Source organism: Suricata suricatta, chromosome 8 (assembly GCF_006229205.1).
Source record: "Suricata suricatta isolate VVHF042 chromosome 8, meerkat_22Aug2017_6uvM2_HiC, whole genome shotgun sequence".
NCBI classification, from domain to species: Eukaryota; Metazoa; Chordata; class Mammalia; order Carnivora; family Herpestidae; genus Suricata; species Suricata suricatta.
The window spans coordinates 39,775,508-39,801,139 of NC_043707.1; the positions used below are offsets into that span (position 1 = coordinate 39,775,508).

The 25,632-nt window shown below is 51.1% G+C and overlaps 1 protein-coding gene across 1 annotated transcript; it reads right to left on the minus strand.

Annotated features, from left to right (window-relative positions):
* Nucleotides 1–522: 522 nt before the first annotated feature.
* Nucleotides 523–25,299, minus strand: CGN (cingulin). The gene is made up of 21 exons (XM_029949665.1): nt 25,217–25,299; nt 17,822–18,702; nt 16,839–16,939; nt 16,616–16,685; nt 16,424–16,516; nt 14,647–14,774; nt 13,927–14,059; nt 13,385–13,597; nt 12,850–12,998; nt 12,507–12,639; nt 8,939–9,139; nt 8,480–8,686; nt 7,866–8,123; nt 6,804–6,974; nt 5,411–5,572; nt 3,953–4,042; nt 3,455–3,538; nt 3,229–3,347; nt 2,828–2,936; nt 2,283–2,446; nt 523–1,970 (listed from the first exon to the last, which is right to left on the minus strand). Exons 2-21 carry the CDS (start codon nt 18,686–18,688, stop codon nt 1,832–1,834), a joined length of 3,591 nt encoding a protein of 1,196 aa, XP_029805525.1. The 5' UTR covers nt 18,689–18,702; nt 25,217–25,299; the 3' UTR covers nt 523–1,831.
* Between the last annotated feature and the right edge of the window lie 333 nt (nt 25,300–25,632).

Consider the following 25,632-nt stretch of genomic DNA (forward strand, 5'->3'; position numbering starts at 1 on the left):
CACTCTTGGGTGGGCAGTGCCCCTGAATTTGGCAACAGGCTTTGAAGAGCTCCCTCTTCAAGGCAACACAAAAGCAGGAATGACAGAAACTTTGCTACCTCCCAGGTAAGGACTGAGCCCCATACTAGGTGGGAAGGGATGAATATCTTTGTTCCTGGGAGGTGAATGGTGGGAATATCCCTGGGCCCCAAGGGAATAAAACCCAATCCTAGTCTGTCTCTTTTAACCTTCAGAAATGGCATTTACTGGCTTTCTATTCCCAGAAGGCTGTTAAGGAGAGAAGGGAGGTGCTAGAAACAGGCTCCCTGGGCTCCATCTGACCTGTTGTAAAGGGCCTCTAAAAAGTGAGGTAAAGAAAACCCCAGCTTCAGCTTCTAAGTTCTATAATTAAAATGGTTTCTTCATAAAACAGACTTCCAAATAAACCAGGAAAAATAACAAGAAGTCAGAATTTTGGTATAGATGTATCATTTTAATATTTAATTTAAAATAAAATCAAGGCTGGATTCGTTTGGGGGAAAATAATTTGCAGAATAGAGGATTTTTTTTTAATCATGAAATTACAAGTCATTGGTGAAAACAGCCTTCTCCCTCCCCCAGGCTCCTTACAGAGCCTGCTTAGGAAATAAGAGAGGTGAATCATCTCCCTTACCTATTCCTCACCAGGGGCTGGGCTCTCCCCAAAACCCAAGGGAGGAATAAATCCTCCACTGCCTCTTCCCATTTCTACCAAGAGTCAGTCTTTAGCCCTGGGCAGGAAGCCCTGTATCAGGTTCAAGCTCCTGAGATAATGAGGGTCCCTTGGTTCCCTACTAAGGTTGGCCACATCTGGGTCAGAGAAACCCCAAGGAAGACCTTTGCTTTTCAAACTCGTGTAGGCAGTTAATAGGGTTCCCAGATGCCACCCGCTTATGAACATATCCAGAGTCACAGAGGGAAAGGAGGAAGGACGGAAACCCTGAGCAGAACCAAGCCCAGTGCCTTAGCATGGCCTTCCAAAGTCCCTCCTCCCCCAGGGCTCATCAGAAGAGGACCCCATAGCTCTCTAGACCATTCACTGGGGCAGCAGAGAAGTCTGAGGGCCCTGTTTTGGGAAAGGATGGTCCTTGGAGAGGTATGAATGTGCAGGTGTAGAAGGCAAGGAGAGCATGCTCCTCTCCTCACCCTGGCTAAGGCACCAAAAGGAAAGAAGGAAGGTAGGACTGGGGAATATGGGAAGGGAGAACAGACCCGTGGATCCACTGGCTTAGGGAAGACAAAAATACATAGGAGCAGAGAGAGGTGGGGACTACCATATGGGTCCCACAACTGTGCAAAGAGAAGCATCCAAGAACTGGATAGAGCCACATTAGTATGTACATTATCCAGAACGTGCCTTCCACCCTGCTCCAGAGTTGGAGGGAAACATGTTGCAGGAGTCAAGGGAACAGAATCACAAAGGGTATTTTTCCCTGAGCCTGAAGGTTAAGGGCTTAAGAAATAAAGCTTTACATATATGGCAATATCTGTTCCTTCCTATCCTGCTCAATCCACTTCAGCCTCTATGCTGCCCATCCTATTGCTATGAGGGAGAAGAGGAAGGATCGGCACTTAAGGGAAGGGCTCAGTTGGCCTAAAACAACCCCTCCTCCAGAGGGAAGGGAAAGCCCATCCACAGCTTAGTGCTAACGCCTTTTTTATCACCATCACTCACACCCCTCCCAGTCTTAGGGTTGGATAATTGGGTGTCCCCCTTTCTCCCCCCAGGAATGAGGAATCTGAGGCTTGGCAGGGCAGAGCAGGATGGCCAGGGAGGCCTCAAGTGTGGTGTCTGCTCCCTCGTGGACCCACGCTAACAGGAACTGGTCTGCAGGTTGCTCTCCGTAAGCAATGATGCGATGGAGGAGGGGTCGTAAACGTTGTCAAATTCCTCATCTGAGCTCAGCCCTTCGTGTTGGGTTGACTCAGCAGCTGACCGGGAGGCTTTGCGCCTGACTCGGAGAGAGGAATACTTATAAGGGAGGGAGACAAAGATTGAGACAGCCCCACTTATCATGCTAAGGAAATTCCCAGTTGTGCTAAGGCCTCTAGGTACTCACAAGATCGCCACCAATCTGAGATCTGGAGAGATGGGATTAGACTAGGGGCTAAGATACTAAAGACTAATCATGCAGGCTTCTATCCAGGAAGGCGTGACTGCCAAGTGCCATCTTAGGGACCCTCCTCCCTATCCAGCTCAGGAGAGCCCATCCCCTTCTTGCACAACCATCCCAATCAAGCCGGGTCCAAAGTGCAGCCATTACCAGGCATCCTTCTCTAGGGCTTTGATCCGGGCTTGGAGCTGCTCGTTGACCTCGTGCTGCTCCTCCAGCTCACGCTGGGCCTTCTTCCTTAGGCCATCGAGTCGCTCGATCTCCTCTTCCGCTTCATCTACCTGCCGCTTCAAAGCCTTCACCCTCAGGCTTAGCTGGGCAGGACACCAAGTCCCCACATTAGAAAAGCATCTGCTTCTACGGTGGACTGGGACCCTCCCCTATAGCAATTTCGAGAAGGGATCGTTGCCATAGAGAAACAGGGTGACCAGGGGCCTAACTCCACAGGTTTGTTTCGGGGATTAAATGAGCTCTTACGTGTATAACACTTAGAGAGAGAACCTAGCACATCACAGCCACTCGACGCATGTGCTTGCTCTGGCTGCTCTAACCCCATCCCTCCAGGCTCATCTCCATCCATATACAAGGAAGGTTGAAGCTGGGAAGAGGTCTGAGATAGGTGCTCTGGTGGCCTTCCAGCAAATGCTCAGGACATGCTTACCATGGGGTTGCTTGGCCCCGGCTACCATCCTTACCTGGTCCTTCTGGTCATTGACATGCTGCCGCTCATCATCGATCTGGATGGACAGCTCTTTAACCCTCCGCTCCAGTTTTCGGTTGTTGGACTGCAAAGCTGTCTTCTCCCTAAGAGGGTGTGGAAGGGGGGTGTCTCTAGCTACTGCCATTGCTAAAGGCCCCCTCCAGCCTCCATGAACTCCACTCAGTCACATCACACTGGGAAGGATCCAGGGTAGAACCAAAGAACCAGGGAGAGAAGAAGTCATTCCTGTTTCAGAAGGTCTATAACTCTCTCTGCTCTTTACCAAGAAAAAAGGTCCCCCTAAAAATGAGGCCCTGTTGACCATGTGTGAGGTGCAAGATGGAGGGGACCTCAGAGGAGAAGAGCCCAGAGGGAGTGAGGGAGGGCTCCCGTCACCTCTCTTCAGCTTGTAGCCGCTCCTGCAACTCTCGATTCTGGGACTCAAGCTGCGAGAGGCTGGCGTTGGGCTTCTGGAAACCTTCTGAGCTGGCCAACCGGCTCTTCAAGTCCTTGTTCTGGAAGGGACAGAAAGTCTTCACAGTCACACTCCACTTCCAACCCCTCCTATGGTCCTTTCACCTACCTTCGGGGGTCTGTCCCTAAGACTCTCCACTCAACTCACCTGTCTCTCCAGGGAGATTTTGTCACACTCCAGGTCCTGCCGAGCTGACCTCTCCTGCATGAGCTCTGTCCTCAGCTGGTCCACCTGGTGGGAAGGAGTGAGAGGAGCCAGATTCGGGGAGGGCTGACACTGAACCAGCCAGCTGAACCACACGAGGCAGAGTGAACCGTAAGATGTTCCCTGAATCCCCACAATTTTCAGGCAACTAAGAAATCAGCCTATTCAACTGGGAGGAGCCACAGAATTTAAACTAGGCCTCCTCCATCTCACCAGGAGTTAGCATCCCTTCTGAATAGAAGTAGCCTGGATTCAGGTCTGGGAGTAATCCCAGGCCACCAGGACTCCTTCTTCCACTCAAACCCCTGCTTTCTTTCCACTCGCCCTGAAGCAGAGGGGACCCCAGAGTAATGCCAGCCGTGAATGGATTCTGTAGCACAGGGGGTGGGGGTGTGTCTGAGAGGGCAGCAAGGCCTGGAGTCAGGGTGCAGCAGGACTTGCCTGGTCCCGGCCACGGTTCACACGCTCTGTCAGCAGCTCCACGGTGGTCCTCTCCTCATCCAACTCCACTTCCAGCCGCGAGACCTTTTCCTAGGCAGAAGAGCAACAGGTTCTTTCTGCCCCACGTGCTGGACCCCAGAATGCCAAACCCCAACCAGGGTGCTCTCAAAGCCCCGCCTCCACAGACCTGTCTCACTCATCCCCACAAGCAGCCGGTCCTCACAGCTGCCCGGGGCCACCATGGAGCCACACCCTCTGCTGACCAGGCACAGCATAGAGGGAAAGGGTGAAGGGGCACCTGCTTTCTGCTCTAGCCTTGGTCCCCTGGCAGGATGACAAACCCCAGAACCTATCCCTCACTGGGGCAGCCCTGTTTCCCTAATACAAAAGCAGACAGAAATCAAAGTGCCCGAGCCAAGGCTGGGATAGAAAGAGTCAGAAACCGACGTGCTAGGGCCCAGACCAAGGAAGCACGCTGAGGCCAGGCACTCCCAAGGAGAGACTAAGCATCTCATCTCTGGAGCCACACTGCCTGGCTCAGAAAAGCGGATTCCTAGCAGAGGGGCCATGGCTAAGTTGCTTAACCTCTCAGGGTGTCAGTTTTCCTCAACAATAAAATGGAGAAAACAAGACCACCTTTCCCACAGGATTATTGTCAGGATTAAATAAGCACATGGTGTAATATGTGTTTGCTGCTGTTATCATCTTGTTATCATGATTATGGTCAAATATAGAAGACTGAAGGGCACTGTTGACCCTGAAGAGGAAATGTCACCGCTTATGCCCAGCCAACTGTTGCCATGCAGGTCACTCAGGATTAGAAGCTCGGCATTACCGCATTTTCCAAATGTACAATAGAAGCCAGAAATCAGAACTTTCATGTGACATGTATAAATTCCCAAACACTGGCAATTAATTCAAAGCTATTTAAAACACCACAGTCAGGGGCACCTGGCTGGCCCTTGATCTCAGGAGTTGTGAGGTTGAGCCCCATGTTGGGTGTAGAGACTACTTAAAAATAAAAAAATACTTGGAGCATCTGGGTAGCTCATTTGGTTAGGCATCCAACTTTGGCTCAGGTCGTGATCTCAGGGTTTGTGGGTTTGAGCTCCACATTGGGTTCTGTGCTGACAGCTCAGAGTCTGGAGCCCGCGTCAGATTTTGGGTCTCCCTCTCTTTCTGCCCCTCCCCCATTTGTACTCTGTCTCTCTCTCAAAAATAAATAAACATTAAAAAATAAATTTAAAAAATGTATATGAATATAAAAATATTTAACAAGAACAACAACAAAAAACATAAAACAAAACAAATACCCCTGCAGTCAAACCCCACCAGTACCAGCTTCTGACCCCTAGCACGGTGTGGCCTGGCTCCGCACAGAAGTCCCACCTGGGCCAGGACCTGGACTCCCGTCCCCCTTCCTCCCATCCCCCCATCCCACACCCTCTGAGTCCTTACCTCAAGGCCCTTGAGTTGCCGTGTCCTGTCATCCCGGGAGCGCTTTTTGTTCTCCGCCTCTTGCTCCAGCCCCTGCACTTTCTGGGCCAGCAGCTCTTTGTCTAGCTGGGCCGTGTCTCGGTCAGCCTGGGACGCCTGCAGGGCCTGCCGCAGCCTCTGGGTCTGCGCAGAAGGAAACATGCAGCAGCCTGGGCTGGGGGTGGAGGGCCGCCCCCGTGGGGACAGGTGTTTCATCACTGACGTTTTTTAGAACCACCAGAGCACGGTGATAATAAAAAGCAGGCTGATGTTTAGTTTGTTTTCTTTTCTTTGAAGATCCAGTTAGCTTAATTCAACCATTGGGGCATCCAGGTGGCATCCTATCTACCAGCAGAAAGGAGCTCCCAGTCCATTTTCTTTACTGTTTTAAAATGTCCTACACAAATTAGAATCACCTAAGTAGTTTTCTGAACGCTGCCCCTGGGTCCGGGCCCCAGGGTTATGATTTAAGTGATACGGGCTGCAGCTTGGTATTGGGGGTTCTGGTTTTTTAATAAGGTTTAGTGTAATCACAAAACACAAGTTAATAACACATTGTTACTGGTAAAGACTGTGAAGCATTAAAACTAGCAATCATATTTTTAAAATGTTTTTACTGTTTATTTATGTTTGAGAGAGACAGAGACAGAGCACAAGTGGGGAAGGGGCAGAGAGAGAGGGAGACACAGAATCCAAAGCAGGCTCCAGGCTCTGAGCTGTCCGCACAGAGCCCCATGCAGGGCTCGAACCCACAGACTTGATCATGACCTGAGCTGAAGTTGGACGCTCACCGGCTGAACCACCCAGGCCCCCCTAAAACTAGCATTCGTATTTAAAGCATCTATTGTATGTCAAACATGACTCTGTATTGATACCATACTTGTACTAACAGTGCAGTATTGACATTTTTTTGGTACTGGTATTTTTTTTTTAATCTCCCCAAGTCATTCTAACATGCAGCAGTTTAAATACGGCTCTACAGGGGTGCCCAGGTGGCTGCTGGTTGAGAGTCCGACTCTTGATTTCAGCTCAGGCCATGATCCCAGGGTCATAGGATCAAGTCCCATGTTGGACGCCTCATGGAGCATGGAGCCTGCTTGAGATTCTCTCTCTCCCTCTGCCCCTCTCCCCCCTCACTCTCTCCCTCACACTCTAAAATAAAAAATTTTTTTTTAAAAAGCCACCATTCTACAGACAAGGGACCTCCTGCCATCGGTACCTAGAGTGGACAACTCCCCTACCTTACTGTGTCCTAAGTGGACAGACCTCAATCTGGGTCCCATGATCCCTTGGCCCCAGGTTTAGTTAAGAGGCAATGACCTTCAAACCAAGGACGTTGGGAGGGCTCCCACCCCCCTGCCATTTCTGCTCCTACCTCATCCTGAAGCCGGCTCAGCCCCCCAGAGCTCTTCTCGGCCTCACTGGCCCACTCCTTGGCCTGGCGCTGGGCGTCTGCCACCTCCCGCCGGGCCTTCTCCTTATAATCCTCCAGCTGGGCCTGGAGCTGCTGCAGGGCCTGCTTCGAGTCATTCCCGATCTGCTCCAGCTGGGATACAAAGAGCCTTTTCAGCACTGCACCTCTGTCCCTTCTCTGGGCCTGACACCCCAGACTGTCCTTTGTGCCAAAGCAGCCCTTCATTCTCTCCCCTGGGCCTAGGTCCCCAGTATGGCCAGTTGTAATAGACTCTGGTTTCAAATCCTTACTAGCTGTGTGATCACAGCTTGTCCTCTCTGGGCCTCAGTTCCCCATCTGTAAAATGGGAAAATAACAGTACCTACATCATGGAGCTGTTGTGAGAAATATGATAGTTAATTACATAAAGTACTGAAGACAGTGTCTGATATACAGTAAACCTAACCAAGATGCCAATGACTGCAAGATGTACCACTAAGAAAGAAAAATGTCACTTGAACTGTAACATCCCATCAAAATTATAAGACACAAATCAACTTCAGAGTGCATTTTAGAACTGATGAAATATATAAGGTGTTTGCTCTAGCTTTAGAAAGAGATTAGAAGAACCTTACTTGAAAAAAAGCAATTTACTTCCTTTTTTTCTTTCTTCCCTGCCCTCCCCCAAATACAAAATCCCACCCACAAAAATCCCGTATTTAGGTCTTAACAGACATCTAGGGAGGGATTATAGATCTTTCCTTTCCTTACCCTAAGGAAAATTTGACTAATGAAGATTTTTCTGTTCAGGCCTTATTGATGTCCAAGGGAGAATCCCAGGAGACCTTCTCCAAGGATCAAGACCACAGTGTAATGGGATATAGGGCAGGGGCCGGGAGCACGGAGGAGGAGTAGAAAGGACACCATCCCTGAAGATTTGGGCAATGAACTTGAGGGAAGCAGACACCACTCATTCCGAGCTCCCCAGCCCTCCCTTCTCCCCTCGGGCAGGCTCCCCAAAGAGCCGGCCTGGCTGGTGCCCACCTCCTTGTTCAGCTGGCACACAGTCTTATCCAGCAGCCGCTTCTGCTCCTCCAGCTCGGCCTTGCCCCTCCGGAGCGCCTCCCGCTGCTTTGCTTCCTCCTCCAAGGCCCGGTTCAGTGCCTGCTGCTCCTGTGCCAGGCGGGCCAGCCCTCGCTGGGCCTCCTCCAGGCGGGCCTCCAGTGCCCGCTTGGCAGCTGCCAGGCTCCCCTCCTCTTCCTGAGCTGTGTTCAGGGCCTCCTCAAGCCGCTTTTTCTCTGCCTGGGAGAGGGAAGATGTAAGGCATTTGGAGAGGGGCAAATAGGGAAGAAAAAAAGAGGCTTACGAAAAAGGTGAGCATGAAAACAGGCTCAGAGGAACCAGCAAAGGAATCCAGACACAGGGGACAAGCACGGGGTGAGAGATAAGAGACAAAAATGCCAGTGCAAAGGCCAAGACGTTCATGCCAGAGCCACACTCCAGAGAATAAACCCAAGTTTAAACAGAGGGCCGGGAAGGCAAAGAGCAACACACTTGGGGCCAGATAACACTGGTGGCCAAGGAGCTGGCTGAGTATTCAGCCAGGAGGACAGGCGAGGCGGGTGGGGAGGAAGCAGGAGGCTGGCGCAGGCACTGACCTCCAGCCGCTGCACCCTGTCCCGCAGCCTCGCCTCCGCCACTTCCCCGCCCTCCGCCAGGCCTCGGGCCTCCTTCAGCTGCTGCTCCAGACCCAGGATGCGCCGCCGGAAGTCGTCGTTTTCCTCCTGGGTCTCCCGAAGTGTTGTTTCCACGGCGGCCCGCCGCTGCCCCAGCACCGCCACCTCTGCCTCCGCCGCCATCTGAGCCTGCGGCCAGTCAGGGAGCGGCAGCTCAGACCCCAGGGCCCAAGGCCGCCGGCCGCTGCCAAGGAGGCAGCCCCAACAATCCCAGCCCTATGAGGCGGCAGGGCACTCCCCTGCCACCCACCACCCCCGGGCTGCTCTGAACCACACACAGAGGACCGCAGATCTGGTCTGTACGTACCCGCGGCAGGGAACCTCCACGCCCGCCAGACCCCTCCGCCTGCACCTCCTGAGCCCTGTGCCCACTCCCCTTGCCTTAGAAGCCTCTTCACAGTCCTGTCTCAGCTGCTGCAGCGTCTTTTGTAGCTGGAGGTTCTGCTGTTCCAGCCCCCGGCCTCGGTCGGCCTCTGCCCGAAGCTGCTTCTCCAACTCCCGCTCCCGGTGGCGCCCGGCAACCTGCTGGCTTTGCTGCTCCTCCTTCAGCTCTGTAAGTTCCTGCTGTGTCCGGCGCAGCTCCTACAAGGGACGGAGACAGTGACAGGGAACAGGGAGACAACCTGGAATAGGAAACTGTGTAGCAACGGGAACTCTCACACGTCGCTAGTGGGACGGAAGATGGTGTGGCTGGCGGGGCGGAGGGGGTGGGGTAGGGCTCAGATGGTTGAGCGTCCGACTTCGTCTCAGGTCGAGATCTCGAGGGTCTGAGTTTGAGCCCCGCATTGGGCTCTGTGTGACAGCTCAGAGCTTGGAGCCTGCTTCAGATTCTGTGTCTCCCTCTCTCTCTGCCCCTCCCCCACTCACATTCTGTCCTCCCCCCTTCAAATATAAACAAACATCAGAAAAAACAAATTAAAAAAAAAGATGATGTGGCTACTTGCACAAGTGGTTTGGCAGTTTCTCAAAAAGTTGACCCATTAAAATTTCATTCCTAGGTATATATCCAAGAGCATTGAAAGCATTTTTTGGGAAAACCTGTCACATGAATGTTCACAACAGTATTATTTCATGAGAGCTAAAATATAGAAATAACCTAAATGTCCACCAGTTGGTAAACAGATAAACAAAATGTGGTATACCCATATAGAATATTATTCAGCCGTAAAAAGTAAAAAGTATTGAAGTACCGATACTTGCTACAACATGTGTAAACCTTAAAAAACATTATGCTAGGTGAAAGGAACCAGACATGCAAGCCCATATGTTATTGGAGACCGGTTCTATGAGATGTGGCTATGAATAGGCAAACGCATAGAGGGGTTGCCAAGGACTGAGGAAAGTGACTGGATATGGGGTTCTTTCTTGGGGTGATGAAAATGTTCTGTAATTAGATAGGAATGATGGTTGTACAACCTTGTGTACATACTAAAAACCACTACATTGTACACTTTAAAAGGGTGAATTCCATGGTATGTGAAATAAATCTCCATTTTAAAAAATTACATGGAGGAGCACCTGGGTGACTCAGTCAGTTAAGCAACCGGCTTTGGCTCAAGTCATGATCTCACGGTTTGTGGGTTCGAGCCCCGCCTCAGGCTCTGTGCTGACAGCTAGCTCAGAGCCTGGAGCCTGCTTCAGATTTTGTCTCCCTCTCTCTCTGACCCTCCCCTGCTCATGCTGTCTCTCTCTGTCTCTCAAAAATAAATAAAAAACATTAAAAAATTAAAAATAAATAAATAAAGTTTATTTATTTTGAGAGAGAGAGAGAGCACAAGAGGGGGGTCAGGGAGTGGAGAGAGAAAGAATCCCAAGAAGGCTCCATGCTGTCAGCGCAGAGCCCAATGTGGGGTTCAATCTCATAAACTGTGAGATTGTGACCTGATACGAAACCAAGACTCAGACACTTAACCAAGTGAGCCATCCAGGCGCCCTATTTCTTTTTTAAAAAATTAAAACACTGGGACACCTGGCTGGCTTAGTCAGCAAAGCGTGTGACTCTTGATCTTGGGGTTGTAAGTTTGAGCCCCACAGTGGGTATAGAGATTATTTCAAAATTAAAAAATTTTTTAATTAGGAGGGGTGGGAGAAAAAATTAAAATATGAACTCTGGTCCTAGTTCTTCAGCTACTAGCTACTTCTAAAATTCAGAAAGTACTATAATTAGGTTGAAAGGTTATATATTATATTGTGAGTTTTCAATGTAAGACACTAACAAAACTACAAAGAGAAAGAAAAATAAAGGCGTCTGGGTGGCTCGGGTGGTTTCAGTTCAGGTCATGAACTTGCAGGTTGTGGGTTCAAGCCCTGCATCAGCCTCTTTATTGACAGTGCACAGCCTGCTTGGGATTCTCTCTCTCCCTTTCTCTCTGCCCCTCCCCTACTCGCTCTCTTTGTCTCTCTCTCTCTCAAAGTAAATAAACTTTAAAAAAGAAAAAAAAAAGAAAAAAACAGCACAATGTATAGTCTACATTGGACAAGGTCCATTTTCCAAATGAATACTTTGTTATTGAGTAAGTATTGATAAAACGTACTTCATTTATGAGCAAATGAAATGTTATGTATTACTTTATAGTTTTTGAGCTTTATCTAGCATAATCAATCAACTGAGATTGTCCACAGGAATTATGTAGACTAATATAGTAAATAATTCAGACTATCCTTGATAATTGTTAACTTCATATTAATATAGTAAAAATTTAAGAGCCCTTTTCATTTCATGGCCACTGAAGTATATTTGGTTTAGGTTCATTATGTTTTTCTCCACCACATATGTGTGTAAGCCCAGACTTTTATTTATCTGGAAAATCATCACTTAGAACTATACTTCTTTACTCATTTAATAAATACGGTTACTTTGGTTAATATTAGGCAGTTTTATGGTAAAAGCATGTTAAACAAGCATTGATCAATTAATACTTGTTAAGTAAGCACCAACTACATATCCAGTGGAGTGAATCAAAAAATTATAAACCCAGAAGAATCCTCAGGAGGCCAAAAGTGCCAATTCTCTACACTAACAAAAATATTTTCTAAGTGTCTAAATTATCCAAAATAATTACTTGCTTTCTTGTCCTTCATAAAGTAATACAAGGAATATGAAGAAAGTATTTATATTTACTCCAACGTGATGAGTTTATCATTTATAAAACATCTGTGCATGATAAAAGATTTAATTCCCTAGCTGCTATGATCTCTAAGCAGCCTTCTAATTACAGTTCAGCTTCCCAAATTGGTGAGCCTGCCAGGCAAATACGGGTATTCCAGTCTGTGAGACAATACTTCACATTACAAGTTGCTACACTGGCATTCTAACTGTAAATGTTTGTTTCGTAGATGCGGGTAAGAGAGTCCATATTGCCACCCCAAGATAGAGCAATGCTCGCTATGCTGACTGAACTCCAAGCTTGCAAAAATGACCCTGGAGTTTCAGAAATCCACCTAAATGCTGCTCCCCACAAGGTCTCTGGAGAGGTGGCCAGCAGCCTCTAGCTAGAACCTGGTCTGGCCACCAAAAGTCCTTTACATCAGAAACCTGCATGTTCAATGACAACAGCCTAAGCTGGATGAGAACCTGTGGGGGGAGATACGGCCGAACAGGTCCTGAAAACCAAGCACACGGGAGGCCGCCCCAACGGTGTAGAAGCCCGGTCAGTGTCCATCACCCCGACCTGCCCTCCACACTCCAATTCCAAGCATCTCCTTCCTTCTTTCCTTCCTTCCTTCCCTTCCTTCCCTTCCTTCCCTTTCTTCCCTTTCTTCCCTTCTTTCCTTCCCCTTCCTTCCTTCCCTTCTTTCCTTCCCTTTCCTTCCTTCCTTCCCTCCCTTCTTTCCTTCCTTCCTTCTTTAAAAGTTATCTCTACACCCAATATGGGGCTCAAACTCACAATCCTAAGATCAAGAATCCCATGCTCCACCAACGAAGTGACCCAGGCGCCCCTCCAAGTACCTTCTTGAGCTCCTCCATTTGGCGAGTATCCACGGCACCAGCTCGGGCCTGCCCTAATTCCCTTTGCAAGACCTCCACCTTTTCCCCGAGCTCCTCTTCCATCTCCTCCTTCTCCATCCGCAGCTGCAGGAGTCTGAGCCCAGCGAGGTGAATGAAGAGGGAAAGGGAACATGGTCAGACCACCTGCCTGGGAGAAGTTAGCAGGACAATGCAAACCACCACCACAGAGGCCACTAGCCCAGGCACCCACTCTCCGCACAGCAAAGGGCACAGCATGGGTGGGAAGGAAGCAGGATGTAGGAATCATGGATAAGCATTGCTGGGAAAGATGCAAAGTCCTCACTCCTGCTTGGTGGCTCTAAGCTCCTCCTTATTCTTCTGGAACATGCTTTGCCAATGCCCTGTCTCCTCTGAGGTCTCCTCCAGCTCTCTCTGCAGCTCCCGCACGAGGGTTGACATCTTCTGCCTTTCAGCCTCTAATGCAGCATGGTCCTAGGGAAAGGGACAGTTGGGGGCCAGGAGGCTCAGATCGAAGTATCAGTGTATAGAAGCAGATGCATGGGCCCACAGGACACCATGCCAGCTGCAAGCCCTCATCCCCCAGCAGTGCCTCATGCGCAAGCTCTTCCCAAGCCATGGTCCACCCCCCAGTGATTTCTCCATGGCACTCTGGTCACACAGCCTACGGTGCCCCTGGCCTGCACTCCCTCTCTCTGCCCTTGCAGGTTCCCTGGCCAAGGTTTTCATTACGTCTCACATGTGCCCTTTAGAAGGAGTTGCAGTGACAACTAGAAAAGTCTCAAAATACCACAGCCTCTCCGCAGCCCCTCTGGGGGCGGGGGGCACCTGCCTCTGGCAGCCCCTGCTCCGTCACGTGCCTGGGTTGCCTCCTGCACACTCCGGCGGAGCTGCTCTGCGTCATGCTGGTACTGCTGCCGGACCTGTTCCACCTCCTGGTCGCGGGAGGCCACCTCCTCCTTCAGGGCCCCCTTCAGGGCTGTCAGCTCCCGCTCCCGCAGTCGCAGCTGCTCCTCTACCCGCTGCTTCCCCTCCAAGACCTCTTCTAGAAGCTCCCGGGTCTCTAACAGGTCCTGGGCAAAAGAGGATGGATGGTATAGGGGTGACGATGATAGGATCCGCCTATCTATTCATTCAGGCAGCCAACCAACCAAAACTACTTCCTGAGCACCTCGTACCTGTCAGACTCCGTACCAGGTGCGCTCTCCCCTGAGATGCCGACTTAGGAAAGAGGAAATTCACCATTCTGGGCTCTAACCCCCTCCACCCGTGAATCTGTCTGAAAGCACGATAAGGGGTGCCCGTAATCAGCTACTTACTGCCCAAACTTTGGGGCAGCCAGTGGTGAACAGAGGTGAAGGTGCTCTAGCAGACAGCCAGAGGAGGCTGGGGCCGCCCCTACCTTCATCACCGCCTCCTTAGCAGACTCAGGCCCCTGGGCCCGTTTCAGCTTGTCCTGCAGCTCCATCACTTGGGTCTCCAGCCTGTGTCGTTCCCTTTCACCCTGGTCCACAAGGAGCTTCATGTTCTGGAGCCTAATAACAGTAGGTAATGTTACCAAGTTCTAAGTGTCAGGCAGCTTTCTACATACTTTACCTGTATCATCCATTTAAACCTCCTTCAAGTCTTTGTTCAAATCTTAACGAGGTCTCCACAGTTCCTCCACTGATCTGCTTTAACCTACCCTACTTATCACCTTCTCCTATGCTACAGGTTTACTTACCTAATATGTTCTTTCTTTATGGTCTCCCTGCCCCCGCCCCCACTAGAAATTCTGCTTCTGGAGAACGGTGCTCTGCATCTGAACGGTTCAGTGATGTACCCTGGGAATCTAGATCACTGCCTGCCACATGGGATTCACTGCAAAAACATCTGCCAAATGAATAATCCTGTGAGGTAGGTACTGTTTTTAACCCGTTTTATAGATTGAGAGCCTGAAGCAGAGAGGCAAATCCAAGTAAGTCAACTCAGGCACTATCACCATAAGCCATAAAGAGAAAGGGCCTATCTTTAAGCTGTTTCTGTCTGCCCCTTCTAGCTTCTAGATTATCTCCCCAGTCTCTCTCACCCAGGGGGCAACCTCCCACTCTGGCCCCCCACATGCACCACTGGCAGCACTCACTCTTTGGTGCTCTGCTGGGCCTCCCCCTTCCTCCTCTCCAGCAGCTCCTGTAGTCGGCTGCACTCTTCTGTCTTCTCCTCCAGCTGCCGCTCCAGCCCGACCTGGGATGGCTCTCGCTTCTGCTGCTTCTGGAAAAGCAGGTGGAGAGTAAAGTAGGTGAATAGGAAAAACCTCTCCGAAGGACCAGGAGTAATGGGAATGTCTAACAGGTAATGACACTCACTAAATACAGGCACTGTACTAGGGACCCTGTGCTTATTATCTGCCCTTACTACTTCTCACAAGCCTTGGGACTTGTGACAGTTTAAAGCACGTCCACTTATTCTCTGACATTCCTTTCAAAAGGTGAAGCCTTTCGCTGGAGTATGGGCTGGACTTAAGGACTGTCTTCTAACAAAGAGAAAAAGGAAGAAGTGATGTGTAGCTTCTGAGACTAGGTCCTAAAAAGGCATTGCAGCTTCCAATCCTTACTTTCTCTCCAGATCAGTCACTCTGACTGTGTGACTGTGTGGACGCCCAACGGCCCTGTGAAGAGGTCCACATGGCAAGGAGGTGAGCCCTCCAACCAACCCACTATGTTCTCATGACCAGCCCCAGCCAATACCTTGCCTGGAAATTCATAACAGACCCTGAAGCAGAATTACTCAGCTTAGGGGGCGCCTGAGGGCTCAAGTCAGTTGAGCTTCCAACTTCAGCTCAGGTCATGATCTCACAGTTTGGGAGTTCGAGCCCTGCATCGGGCTCTGTGCTGACAATTCAGAGCCTGGAGCCTGCTTCGGATTCTGTGTCTCTCCCTCGCTCTGCCCCTCCCCCACTTGTGCTCTGTCTCTGTCTCTCAAAAATACATAAATGTTAAACAATAAATAAAAGAAATTTTTTTAAAAAGAACTACCCAGCTCAGCTGCCTCCAGATTCTGGGCCCTCAGATACCAGCAGACGACTGTTTCATGCTGTTAAGTTTTGAGGTAACTTGTTATAGTCATAGATAAATAACCGAGTCCAATTATTAACCCCACTTTACAGTTAAGGAAACAGTAGCTTGGAACACTTAAAGAATGTGCCTCAGGTCAGTTACACAGCCAACAAGTTAGGGTACCAGGATTTGAACTCACTTTGATTTCACAGCTGACCACTTAACCAGGACACTAGACTGCCTTCCAGGAAATAAGGGGTCTTAGAATCCAACACTTACCGAGTGCCAACTCCATGCAGGGCCCTACCAGGAGAGGTGGAAGCAGTATGTATTTTTTTAGTACATGAACTTTAGCACAAGAGTGATGTGAATTTTCAGATTCTTCTCTGCAACTTACTGCCTTGAACAGTTCACTTCACCTCTCTGATCGTCAGTTTTCTCATCATGAAAGGGTTCGCAACACCCACCTTACAAGATTCCTGTAACTACGGCACATCACCCAGGATGGCACCTCTTACAGGAAGTCATCCTCAACAAATGACAGCTACTACATATTGCCATGGTTGTAATGTCAATGAAAAAGATCAAGGGAAGGAATCTGCTCAAGGTGTTCACAGCCAGGGAGCAGCAAAGCTGGGATAGGAACTTCCAAAGGAAATGGAGGGAGAGTGGTCAGAGCCCGGATGAATGCGCTCCTCTCTCTAAGCTCCAGAGAACCCCAGATACCCTTGGTGGGACGGGCACACACTCTTGGCTCTTGTGTCACAGAACACACAAGTGTTTGGCCCGTTGCTGAGAAAAGCAGCCCAGGCCACAGCTCCTCCCCTGTGTCCTGTGTGCCTCCTGCACTTGGACACCCCTCACCTTCACCTCTTCATCCAGCTTTTGCTGCAGCTCCTCCACTTTTCGGGCGAGCTCCCCCTGCCCGGCCAGGGTCTTAGCAGAACCCGAAGTCATCTGCCAGAGATACGGCAGGAAAGGATGAATCCACATCTGGATCCCGGCCCCGAAGACCCGAGCCCTGCCCAGTGCCTTCACCAGGAGGCAGCCACTCACCACCAGAGGCTGCATCTGTTCCAGCACCAAGCTGACCTTCCTCTTCACAGAGGTCTCGCTCTCTGAGCTCCTGGAGGATAAAAGGACAGAAGCAAAGCTGAAGGGAGGGAAGACGTAGCAGAGGGGAGGGAAGGGAGCACTGAGGGCAAGGAAGATGGGGAATGAAACTAGAAGGAAAAGGAGGGAGGTATGTGACTGCGCTGTTGGGAGGGCCCCCACGCACCCCTCCCTCAGGATGCTGTAGATGGTGGCCTTCACATGGTCCACACTGCCTGGTGGGGCAGCCTCCTGCTGGTCTCGGAGCAGGTCTGGTGTCGATTTGAACTGCAAAACATAAACCCAGAGAAAGAGGAAGATTCAGCCAGAGGCTTGCATGGCGTTGCGATGGCATAGCAACGGCAGGGGGGAGACGCATCCGCCCATGACGAACATGCCTGAAGCGGGGAGAAGAGGAACTGCTGAGACCAGAGCGGCAGGCCCAGGAGACGTGCAAGCAGGGTACACCTCTCACTACTGCCGCAAGCCAGATTTTCCTTGACGAGCAGACCTCAGCTGGCGGTGAGCTGTTTTGCGAGTTACCTGTCACTGCTGACAGTCAGCATACTCGAATTTGTAAATGATTTACTTTTAAAACAGGCTTAACATGGGCATCTAGATAGCTCAGTCAGTTGAGTGTCTGACATCGGCTCAGGTCATGATCTCACGGTTCATGGGTTCAAGCCCCACATCCGGCTCTGTGCTGACAGCTCATGAACCTGGAGCCTGTCTTCAGATTCTCCCTCTGACCCTCCCATGCTCATGCTGTGTCTCTCTCTCTCTCTCTCTCTCTCTCAAAAATAAATAAAACATTAAAAAAAATTAAAACAGACTTAACCTCATCTCCAAGAAGCTGCTCCCCGACTCACTCGCACTCCCAAGTAGTAGACAAAGCCGGGAGTTTGAGCGGCTTAGATTACCAGGCCTGCCTTACTTAGGTTGCCAGTTAACTGCCAGGCAGGAAGAAGTAACGCTCATGCTCTCAAAGGCTGACTTCATAGCTCGTCCCATTTCTGTGGAAGTATCTTGTGCATGAGAGTATCATCTATAAGTAGAAGGAGATAGTGGAGGACACGAGAGGAGGCCATCTGCCTTTGGTTACTGGAATCAGCAAGGGGTCCTGCGGCTAGCAGGTCAGGGCTCAGGAGCTGTGGAGGGCTAGGGTCTGACCTGCAGCATGCCAGGGTCCTGGGCTCTCCCCTGCAGCTCCTCCGAACTCTGAAGAAGCCAGTCCTGGGTCTGACGGGAACGGCTAAAGCCCCCAGGAGGGCTCTGGCTCTGGACAGACTGTTTGGAGCTGCCCACGTGGCCGTCGTGCCTTGTGCTAGGGGCCCAGCGGCTGGGGGACCGACGCTCCCGTTCCTCAAGGGTGTCCCGTGGGAGCCGGTTGTCCAGGCTTTGGCTCCGCTTGCGCTGCTCGGGGGCCAATGTCCGCGTGCGCCGGCCAGTCCGGCCCCGGCTCTGCCCACCGTGACGACTGTCAAACTTGTTGATGAGAGAGTCCACAGAAGACAGGGGAGCGGTGTCGATGGTGCTCCCTGCTGCGGCTCCTTGTGGGGCCAGCTCCAGCAGGCTGGTGCTCCTGGTGCTTGGACTCAGGGAGGCAGGGCCTGTCAGGGAAGCCTGGGACCGGGACCGGAGGAGCCTTCCATTCCAGTGGGCCCCGGGCTCGTCATCAGACAGGCTGCCCTGTGAGCATGCAGGAAATTCTGTGGCCTGAGAGCAGGAGCGCTCAGGGAGTTCCAAGTCAGAGCTCAGAGCGCCCAGAACCCCTCTCTCATGAGCCCCCTTGATCTGGACTCCAAAGGAGTCACTGCCTTGCTCCCCACTGTTGAGCACCACAAAGGGCTGCCCAGCAATGCCCTGCACACGCACGGCAACCCCATAGGTACTAGCTCTCGCATCCTTAGCTGGACGTCGCCCACCACGACGTAGGGTGCCCATCTCTGCATCACCCGCTGGCTCTGTGATGAAGCGAATCTGGACTCCATGGTCTACAGGGCCCCGGGGCTCAGCCATGGTGGACACCAGCTCCATGAACAAGAGGGTTCCTAGAAAATTAGGAAAAGAGTTTAGGCTGAGAGACGGGAAGTAGAAGCCCAGAAACCTCCACCTGTCCAGCTTTTGTGTGGCTCGCTGTCTTACCATTTCTTCTCCGTAGAACAGTGGTTCTCACATTTCCCCTGAACAGCACAAAGCACCTCAATGGCCTATGAAGACACAGACTATTGGACCCTGTCCCCAGAGTTTCTGATTCGGTAGGTCTGGATCTGCATTTCTAACAAGTTCCCAGATGATACTGATACTTCTGGTCCAGATTCCAGATTTTGAGACCCACTGACTGAGAAGAATCCATTTCCTCTAATATCCCAGTGGGCCTGGCTTTGTCAAGAGTTAAAAAAAATTTTTTTTAATGTTTATTTTTGAAAGAGACAAAGTGTGAACCAGGAAGGGGCAGAGAGAGAGAGTCAGGGAGACCCAGAATCCAAAGCAGGCTCCAGGCTCTGAGATGTCAGCGCAGAGCCCAACACGGGGCTTGAACTCAGGAATGGTGAGATCAGGACCTAGGCCAAAGTCAGATCTTAACCGACTGAGCCGCCCAGGTGCCCCAGCTTTGTCAAGAGTTTAATGATTTGGGGCCGCCTGGGTGGCTCAGTTGGTTAAGTGTCCAACTTCAGCTCAGGTCACGATCTCATAGTTTATGAGTTTGAGCCCCACATCAGGCCCAATGCTATCAGCTTGGAGCCTGGAGCTTGCTTTGGATTCTGTCTCTCTCTCTGCTCCTTCCCTGCCTGTCTCTTTCTCTCTCAAAAATAAATAAACATTAAAAATATTAAAAAAAAAGAGTTTCACAATTTTCCTTGATCTTCGCACATACACACACACCATGATATGTTTCCTCCAACCCCAAATCCTACCGAACAGATACCTCTATCGCAATGGATGAAAGGGGCTGTCCACTCCCAGAGCTCATTCAAAATACAGAAGACCCACAACGCCATCCCGTTTCTGATTGGGGAAACTGAGGGCTGAGTGAGGAAAGAGGTGGGAGAGAAACTAAGTTTCTATGTTTATCTTTTTGTCCCTCTCAAATCTGGAACCATGTAAATGAATTGCTTATTCAAAAAAAGATTTAAATAACATTTAAGAGTGCAGTCCAAGGGGCCCTACATTAGGCAGACTTGTCCCACCAGAGGGCCAGTGTGAAGACTACCCGTGGGCCAACCCCTCAGGGTGCTTTAGCATAAGATTAGTCTCAGCAAATGGAATGTATTCTAGGTCTGCTCTGGCTCCAGGTTCTCCTCCGGGCAAATAAACACCCCAGCTTCCCCAGCCCTGCAAGTAATCTCCCTCAGAGACTGGCCCCAGTCTGGGAGGCGGAGCATCTAATGTGCCAGACACACAAATGTAACCCAGCCCAACCTCCCATGGGGCCTTGGGCCAAGGAAAGTTGGCAGACTCCCTTAAGGGACTGCAGGTATGCTAAGAAGCCCTGGAAACTGGGGGTGAGGGGGGAAGGGAGTAGCCTCCCTCCAGGTGAGAAAGGGCTTGGTGGGAAGAACATTCCTAGCATTCTCAGCCCTTCCCCTCCAGAGAAAGGAACAGAGACGGAGGAGCCCTTATTGACAATGGTTCTTCCCCTTTTTAGTTTTGAGACGCGATTGGAGGGAACAATGAAAGTAATGCACCTCCACTGCCCACCCCACCCCACCCAGGAAACAGTCCACAAAATTTCAAGAGTTTCATGAACACCTCAAAGCTACTCTGAACTAAAGGACCCACTCAGGCATTGGGGAGGACTTTAACCAACTTAAGATACTCCAAACAGAAGGACATTTAGTTGGCAGGGTCCTTTGTTAGAATTGAGTAAGAGGTGAGACCAGAAAAGAAGCTACAGGGCAAAGGGGCCAGTTCTCCAAACGGTTCATCTAGTACAAAAGGAACCGAGCCCTGCTCTTCATTTGATGTATATACAGTATAACCTTGAGCAAATCACAATTTTTCTGAGCCTCAGTTACCTCATCTGTAAAACAGGTATAATAATAATGCCTCATAAGTTAGTATCTGTGAGCATTAAACAATAATTACATGTACAAAAAGTTTATCAAGTTTGGGGCACCTGGGTGGTTCAGTCAGTTAAGTGCCTGCCTTTGATTTTGGCTTGAATCATGATTTCTCGGTTCATTGGTTCGAGTCCCACATTGGGCTCTGTGCTCAGTGGGAGCCTGCTTGGGATTCTCTCTCTCTCTCATTCTTTCTGTTCTGCCTTGTGTGCTCTCTCTCTCTCAAAATAAATGAATGGGAAAACAATTTTTTATCAAGTTCTATACTTCAGATTTTTGCATTTTATTTGCTTAGATTCCACGTTAATAAAAAGAGGGAAAATGACAAGATATGAAACATGAGGGGCACTTGGGTGGCTCAGTCAGTTAGCGTCCAACTTCTGCTCAGGTTCGTGAGTTGGTGCCCAACATCGGGCTCTGTGCTGACAGCTCGGAGCCTGGAGCCTGCTTTGAATTCTGGGTCTCCCTCTCTCTCTGCCCCTCCCCCATGTCTGTCTCTCTCTCAAAAAATGAATAAACATTTTTAAAAATTTAAAAAAAGAAAAGAAAAGAAACATGAAACATCCCTCTCCAGCAGTGTATGGCTGTCACAAAGCTGACAACAAATGTTACCCTGCATACATGCCCTTCCATCCAACAGGACCTTCCTGACCTCACCTGCTTCACAGAAGAATGTCACTTCCTCAGAGCCTTTCCCAAGCAGACCCTCCCACAAACTAGGTCAGAACCATGCTATATGCTCTATAGTTGTCCTTCGATGAATTTGCCTGTTTATTTTAAGTTTATTTATTTATTTTGGAGAGAGAGAGAGAATGAATGAGAGCATGAGTGGGGAAGGAGGAGAAAGAGAGGGAAAGAGAATCCCAAGCAGGCTCCACTGACAGGGCAGAGTCCCATCTCATGAACTGTGAGACCATGACCTGAGCCAAAATCAAATATCAGACGCTTAACTGACTGAGCCACCCAGGTGCCCAACAGTTGTTTTTTGGTTTGTTCGTTTGTTTGAAGATTTATTTTTAGGGTACCTGAGTGGCTCAGTCAGTTGAGCGTAAAAAAAAAAAAAAAAATGATAGTGATTCTCTTTCTCTCTGCTCCTCTCTCTTTAAAATAAAAAAATTTTAATTAATTTAAAAAATATTTTATTTTTAAGTAATCACCACACTCAAAGTGGGGCTGAAACTTATGACCCAAGATCAAGAGTTGCATGCTCTACTGGCTGAGCCAGCCAGGTGCCCCTGCCTCAGTTTATTTTTATATATTTATTAGGGTGATGAATGGTTTCCAGTCTGTCTCCTCCACTCGATTATAAACTCCTGGAGGGCAAAGATCATGACTCTCAGCTGACTCCAGTGGCCCCAGGACCAGGTGACATGGTATGCATCAATAAATATTTGTTAAAGGTTGGATCCTGAGCCAAAGCAGACTCTCTGCAGTAGGGAGATTTGCCCAATGATTCCTCACAGCCATTTCTCATTCGCCCTGGTAAGGAGACCTGTTCCTGGCCCAGACTCCCTCCCCCATTCAGTTGTAATTTTGGAACCAGATGTGCCTAGACTGCTGGCTCTCAGAAGTCACATGACTTATTCATAATGCCGCTCAGCTCTGTCAGTATCTACTGATCCTCCAGATCAAGGAGCTCCAGGGTTTGGCACGGCAGCGTGCACAGCCCACCACCCACAGGAGAGCACCAAGTTGTCCAGAGACAGTGCTGAACCTGCCCCTAGTCTCGGTGACTCCTTAACCTCAACCACTGTTAGACCCAGGACAGGCGGGTCAGGGGCCAGCAAGACTGAGGTGATCTTTGGGGTGGGTCAAAAAGCAGAGCTCTAAATGATTCAATGTGGAAAACCCGAAACCTATCCGCCTTCAGTTACAGAAGCTGGGGGGGCGTGGCCGGGGAGCCCCAGAGGCAGTAAACAGCCATCTAGTGCCAAGCAACATGGAGTACAGAGCCTTCCCTCTCGCTGCCTGCCCCTGTTTTTCCCTGCTCTGGCATGTACCCAGGCCACTCCTCACCAAATGTACTCTGGGAAGAGCCCAAGCCATGAGTGAAGTCAGTTTCATCTGTCTGCCTCTGCCATTCCTGCATGAAAGGAGGGGGAGGGGACTCTGCACCTGTACCTGACAGCCACTTCTCCCCCAGTTACTCATTAGCCTGCCCTGCCCCAAATCCGTCACCTCTGGCCCAGCCATAAGCATCTGGCTTCCAACTAGGAGTGACAGTCTAGAAGTGGGGGTGGGGAGGTTTGGGGTGTGCAGAGGAAGAACTGATACACGTAGAGCCAAGCCACATTGCTAGATGCTCTGTAACTGGCAGATTTAGAAAATGGAGAAAAGGTAGAGAGATGAGACTCTCCTCGGAGGTAAAGGGAAGCAAATGATCAAAACAGAAGAGGACAGCTCAGTGACCTTGATCAATCGGGGCTATTTTCTCAGAAGGAGTTACAAAGACAAGAAGGTTCCCCGTGGATTAACAAGAACCACCTCAAGTGGACTCCTGGTTCAGTCCACTGAGAGAGCCGAAACCTGAGAGCCAGGCTAGGGGAGGTTGGCCAGTGGAGGAAAAACACAATGAGGAACTGGGCCCTGCAAACTGGCTGGACTGGTTTGAGAGGCAAGGGGAAGGGGAGGGCCAGGAAGGCTCCACTGGCAGCTCGTAAAGCAGACCAGAGCACCTCCATGCTACAGAGGACAAGGGGCAAAACTATGGGCAGAAACTGTGTGGCCTTGGTGCCAAGGCCAAGGCTCTGAAGGAGGAGGCATGAGCTAGAAGACGGAACGGGAAGGAGCAGAGGCACGAAGAACCTGGTCCATGACAGACCAGTGTGTGATGAGAAGACTCTGTCCCCTACCCCTCCCTCTCAAGTTCCCAAAGTTGCATTCCTGATCCCACATTTGCCTTGGCCAACTCCCTGGCCCTTAGTTCTCCCCTCCCCTCCTTTCACCTCACACAGGGCTGCTGGCATGGAGGTCCGCCTGCGGAAAGACAGGGTCCTAGGAAGCCAGAATCCTCTTAGGGCCAGGCAAATCTCTGGATTAGCAGTCCCCTAGAACTAGCCCCCCACTCCCAAATATCAAAGATGAAAGAAGAAGTGCAGAGGCACGTGCAGGCAGCCTGTAGACAACATAGCAGTTACTAATTATTTCCCAATTATATCTTTCCTTGGGCAGGGCATCAAAGGGGCCAACCTAAGATTGGCTCTGGCTCCTTTACCTGCCTAAGGCAAGGAAATCTGCCTCAGAAGTCCTGTCTGGGCCCCAAGGTGCAGCTCTCATCCAGCCTGAAGACCCAGAAGTGCTAACTCCCCTAGTCTTGTGGTTTCCTAAGAAGTTTTGCCTAGTCCCACACCACTGGTGCCTACTGCCAGTCTGACAGCCATCACAGTCAGGGAGTCAGGGATGCGCAGCGGGGCTTCGAGGAGTAACGGGGCTTCGTGGAAATTGGTGAGGTTCCCAAACGTCACCCAATGGCCCCATCTAGAATCGCAGAAGAAAGTATGCTGCTTCGGGGAGGGTTTGACATTAGTCCTCCGCAAGAGGCCTTGTTAGAAAGCATTTCTACAAATTGTGTAGGCCTAGGGATCTAGGCCTCCGCATATGCCTCTCTTGGAGAGCACTCTCGAGAAGACAAAATTCTCCCAGGCATGAAAGCAAAGGGGGATTAAAACGGAAGAGCTGGGGCACCTGAGTGGCTCAGTCGGTTGAGCCTCTGGCTTTGGCTCAGGTCATGATCTCGAGGTTAGCGGGTTCGAGCCCCTCAGCGGGCTCTGTGCTGACAGCCCAGAGCCTGGAGCCCATCTTCAGATTCGATGTCTCCCCCTCTCTCTGACCCTCCCCTGCTCAAGCTGATTATCTCTCTCTCTCAAAAAAAAAATTTTTTTTTTAATTTAGAAACGGAAAAGCTTCGCTTCACACCTAGCAGATGTGGGTGCCTTCTTGCGCCCCCGCTCAGCATGTTCACCTGTAGGTAAATGGTCACAGCGAGATGGCACACTTCAGAGGCATCTCAAAGCCAGCAGAGAGGGGTCAGCGCCAGCTCAGAACAGCAGTGGGGGTGAGGGGGGTGGAGAGCACCTCTGGATACCTTCCCCCTGACATCTCTGAGCCCAAGCAGCCATTCCCCTTCCCACCAGAGACGAGCTCCTTCCCCAGAGCACCGCGGGGGGGGGGGGGGGGGGGGGGGGGAGGGTCTGTCCGAAAGTCTGTCCCCAGGACAGCGTCTGACCTCCAGAGAGAACCAGGCCCTGCAACTCTCTCAAGTCCCGGGATCAGGCTTGGGCTCAGGTGACCCTCCCCTGGCACAGTCCCAGGCACCTGCCCCTAGGACCTTCAGGCAGCAGCCAGCTCGTCATCAGTACCCCCACCCTGCTTCGCGTCCCCTCCTCCGCTCTCCGTCCTGCACCTGTACCCTGGAAGAGGAGCTCTCAGGTCGCCTCGGGCCCCGCCCCTCGCCCCGCAGACGCACACCTGAACTCCCGGTGGCCCCTCGGCTTCCACTCACCGCAGCCGCGCTCGGCGCTCCCGGGCTCGGGCTCGGGCTTGGGCTCGCGCTCGGTCAGAGCTGCACGCGCGGCTGGCGGGCCCTCCCCCTCAGGCCCTGTGCGCTCCCTCCGTCCTCCCCCCCAGCACCCCGCGCCGCCAACCTGTTACTCCCCTACGGAGCTCCGCCCCCATTGGCCGTCACCACCGCCCCGCCCTCCCCTTCCTCTAATTGGTCCTTTTCCCGAGGGGGCGGGGTCTTTCGCCCTAGGGACCTGGCCCGGGGGTCGCGGGCCGCGGTGGGCGCGCCAGGTCACGTGGGCCGACGGACCGGGGTTGGGGGGAGGGGGCCGCGGGAGGCCATTTTGGGGGCGTCGCGGTTGGTGGGGCGCGCGTGGCCGCCTCCGCGCGGCTCGGCCCCGGGGACCGCGCGCAGGA

What these genes read in the sequence shown, in the direction of transcription:
- CGN (XM_029949665.1), bottom strand. Translation starts at nt 18,688, where the DNA reads ATGGAGCTGGTGTCCACCATGGCTGAGCCCCGGGGCCCTGTAGACCAT. An exon ending in ACTGTGAAGAGGCTTCTAAG is followed by an intron (nt 8,687 to 8,938) that starts GCAAGGGGAGTG and finishes GACTGGCCGCAG; the next exon opens with GCTCAGATGGCGGCGGAGGC. An exon ending in ACAGGGTGCAGCGGCTGGAG is followed by an intron (nt 8,124 to 8,479) that starts GTCAGTGCCTGC and finishes TCCCTCTCCCAG; the next exon opens with GCAGAGAAAAAGCGGCTTGA.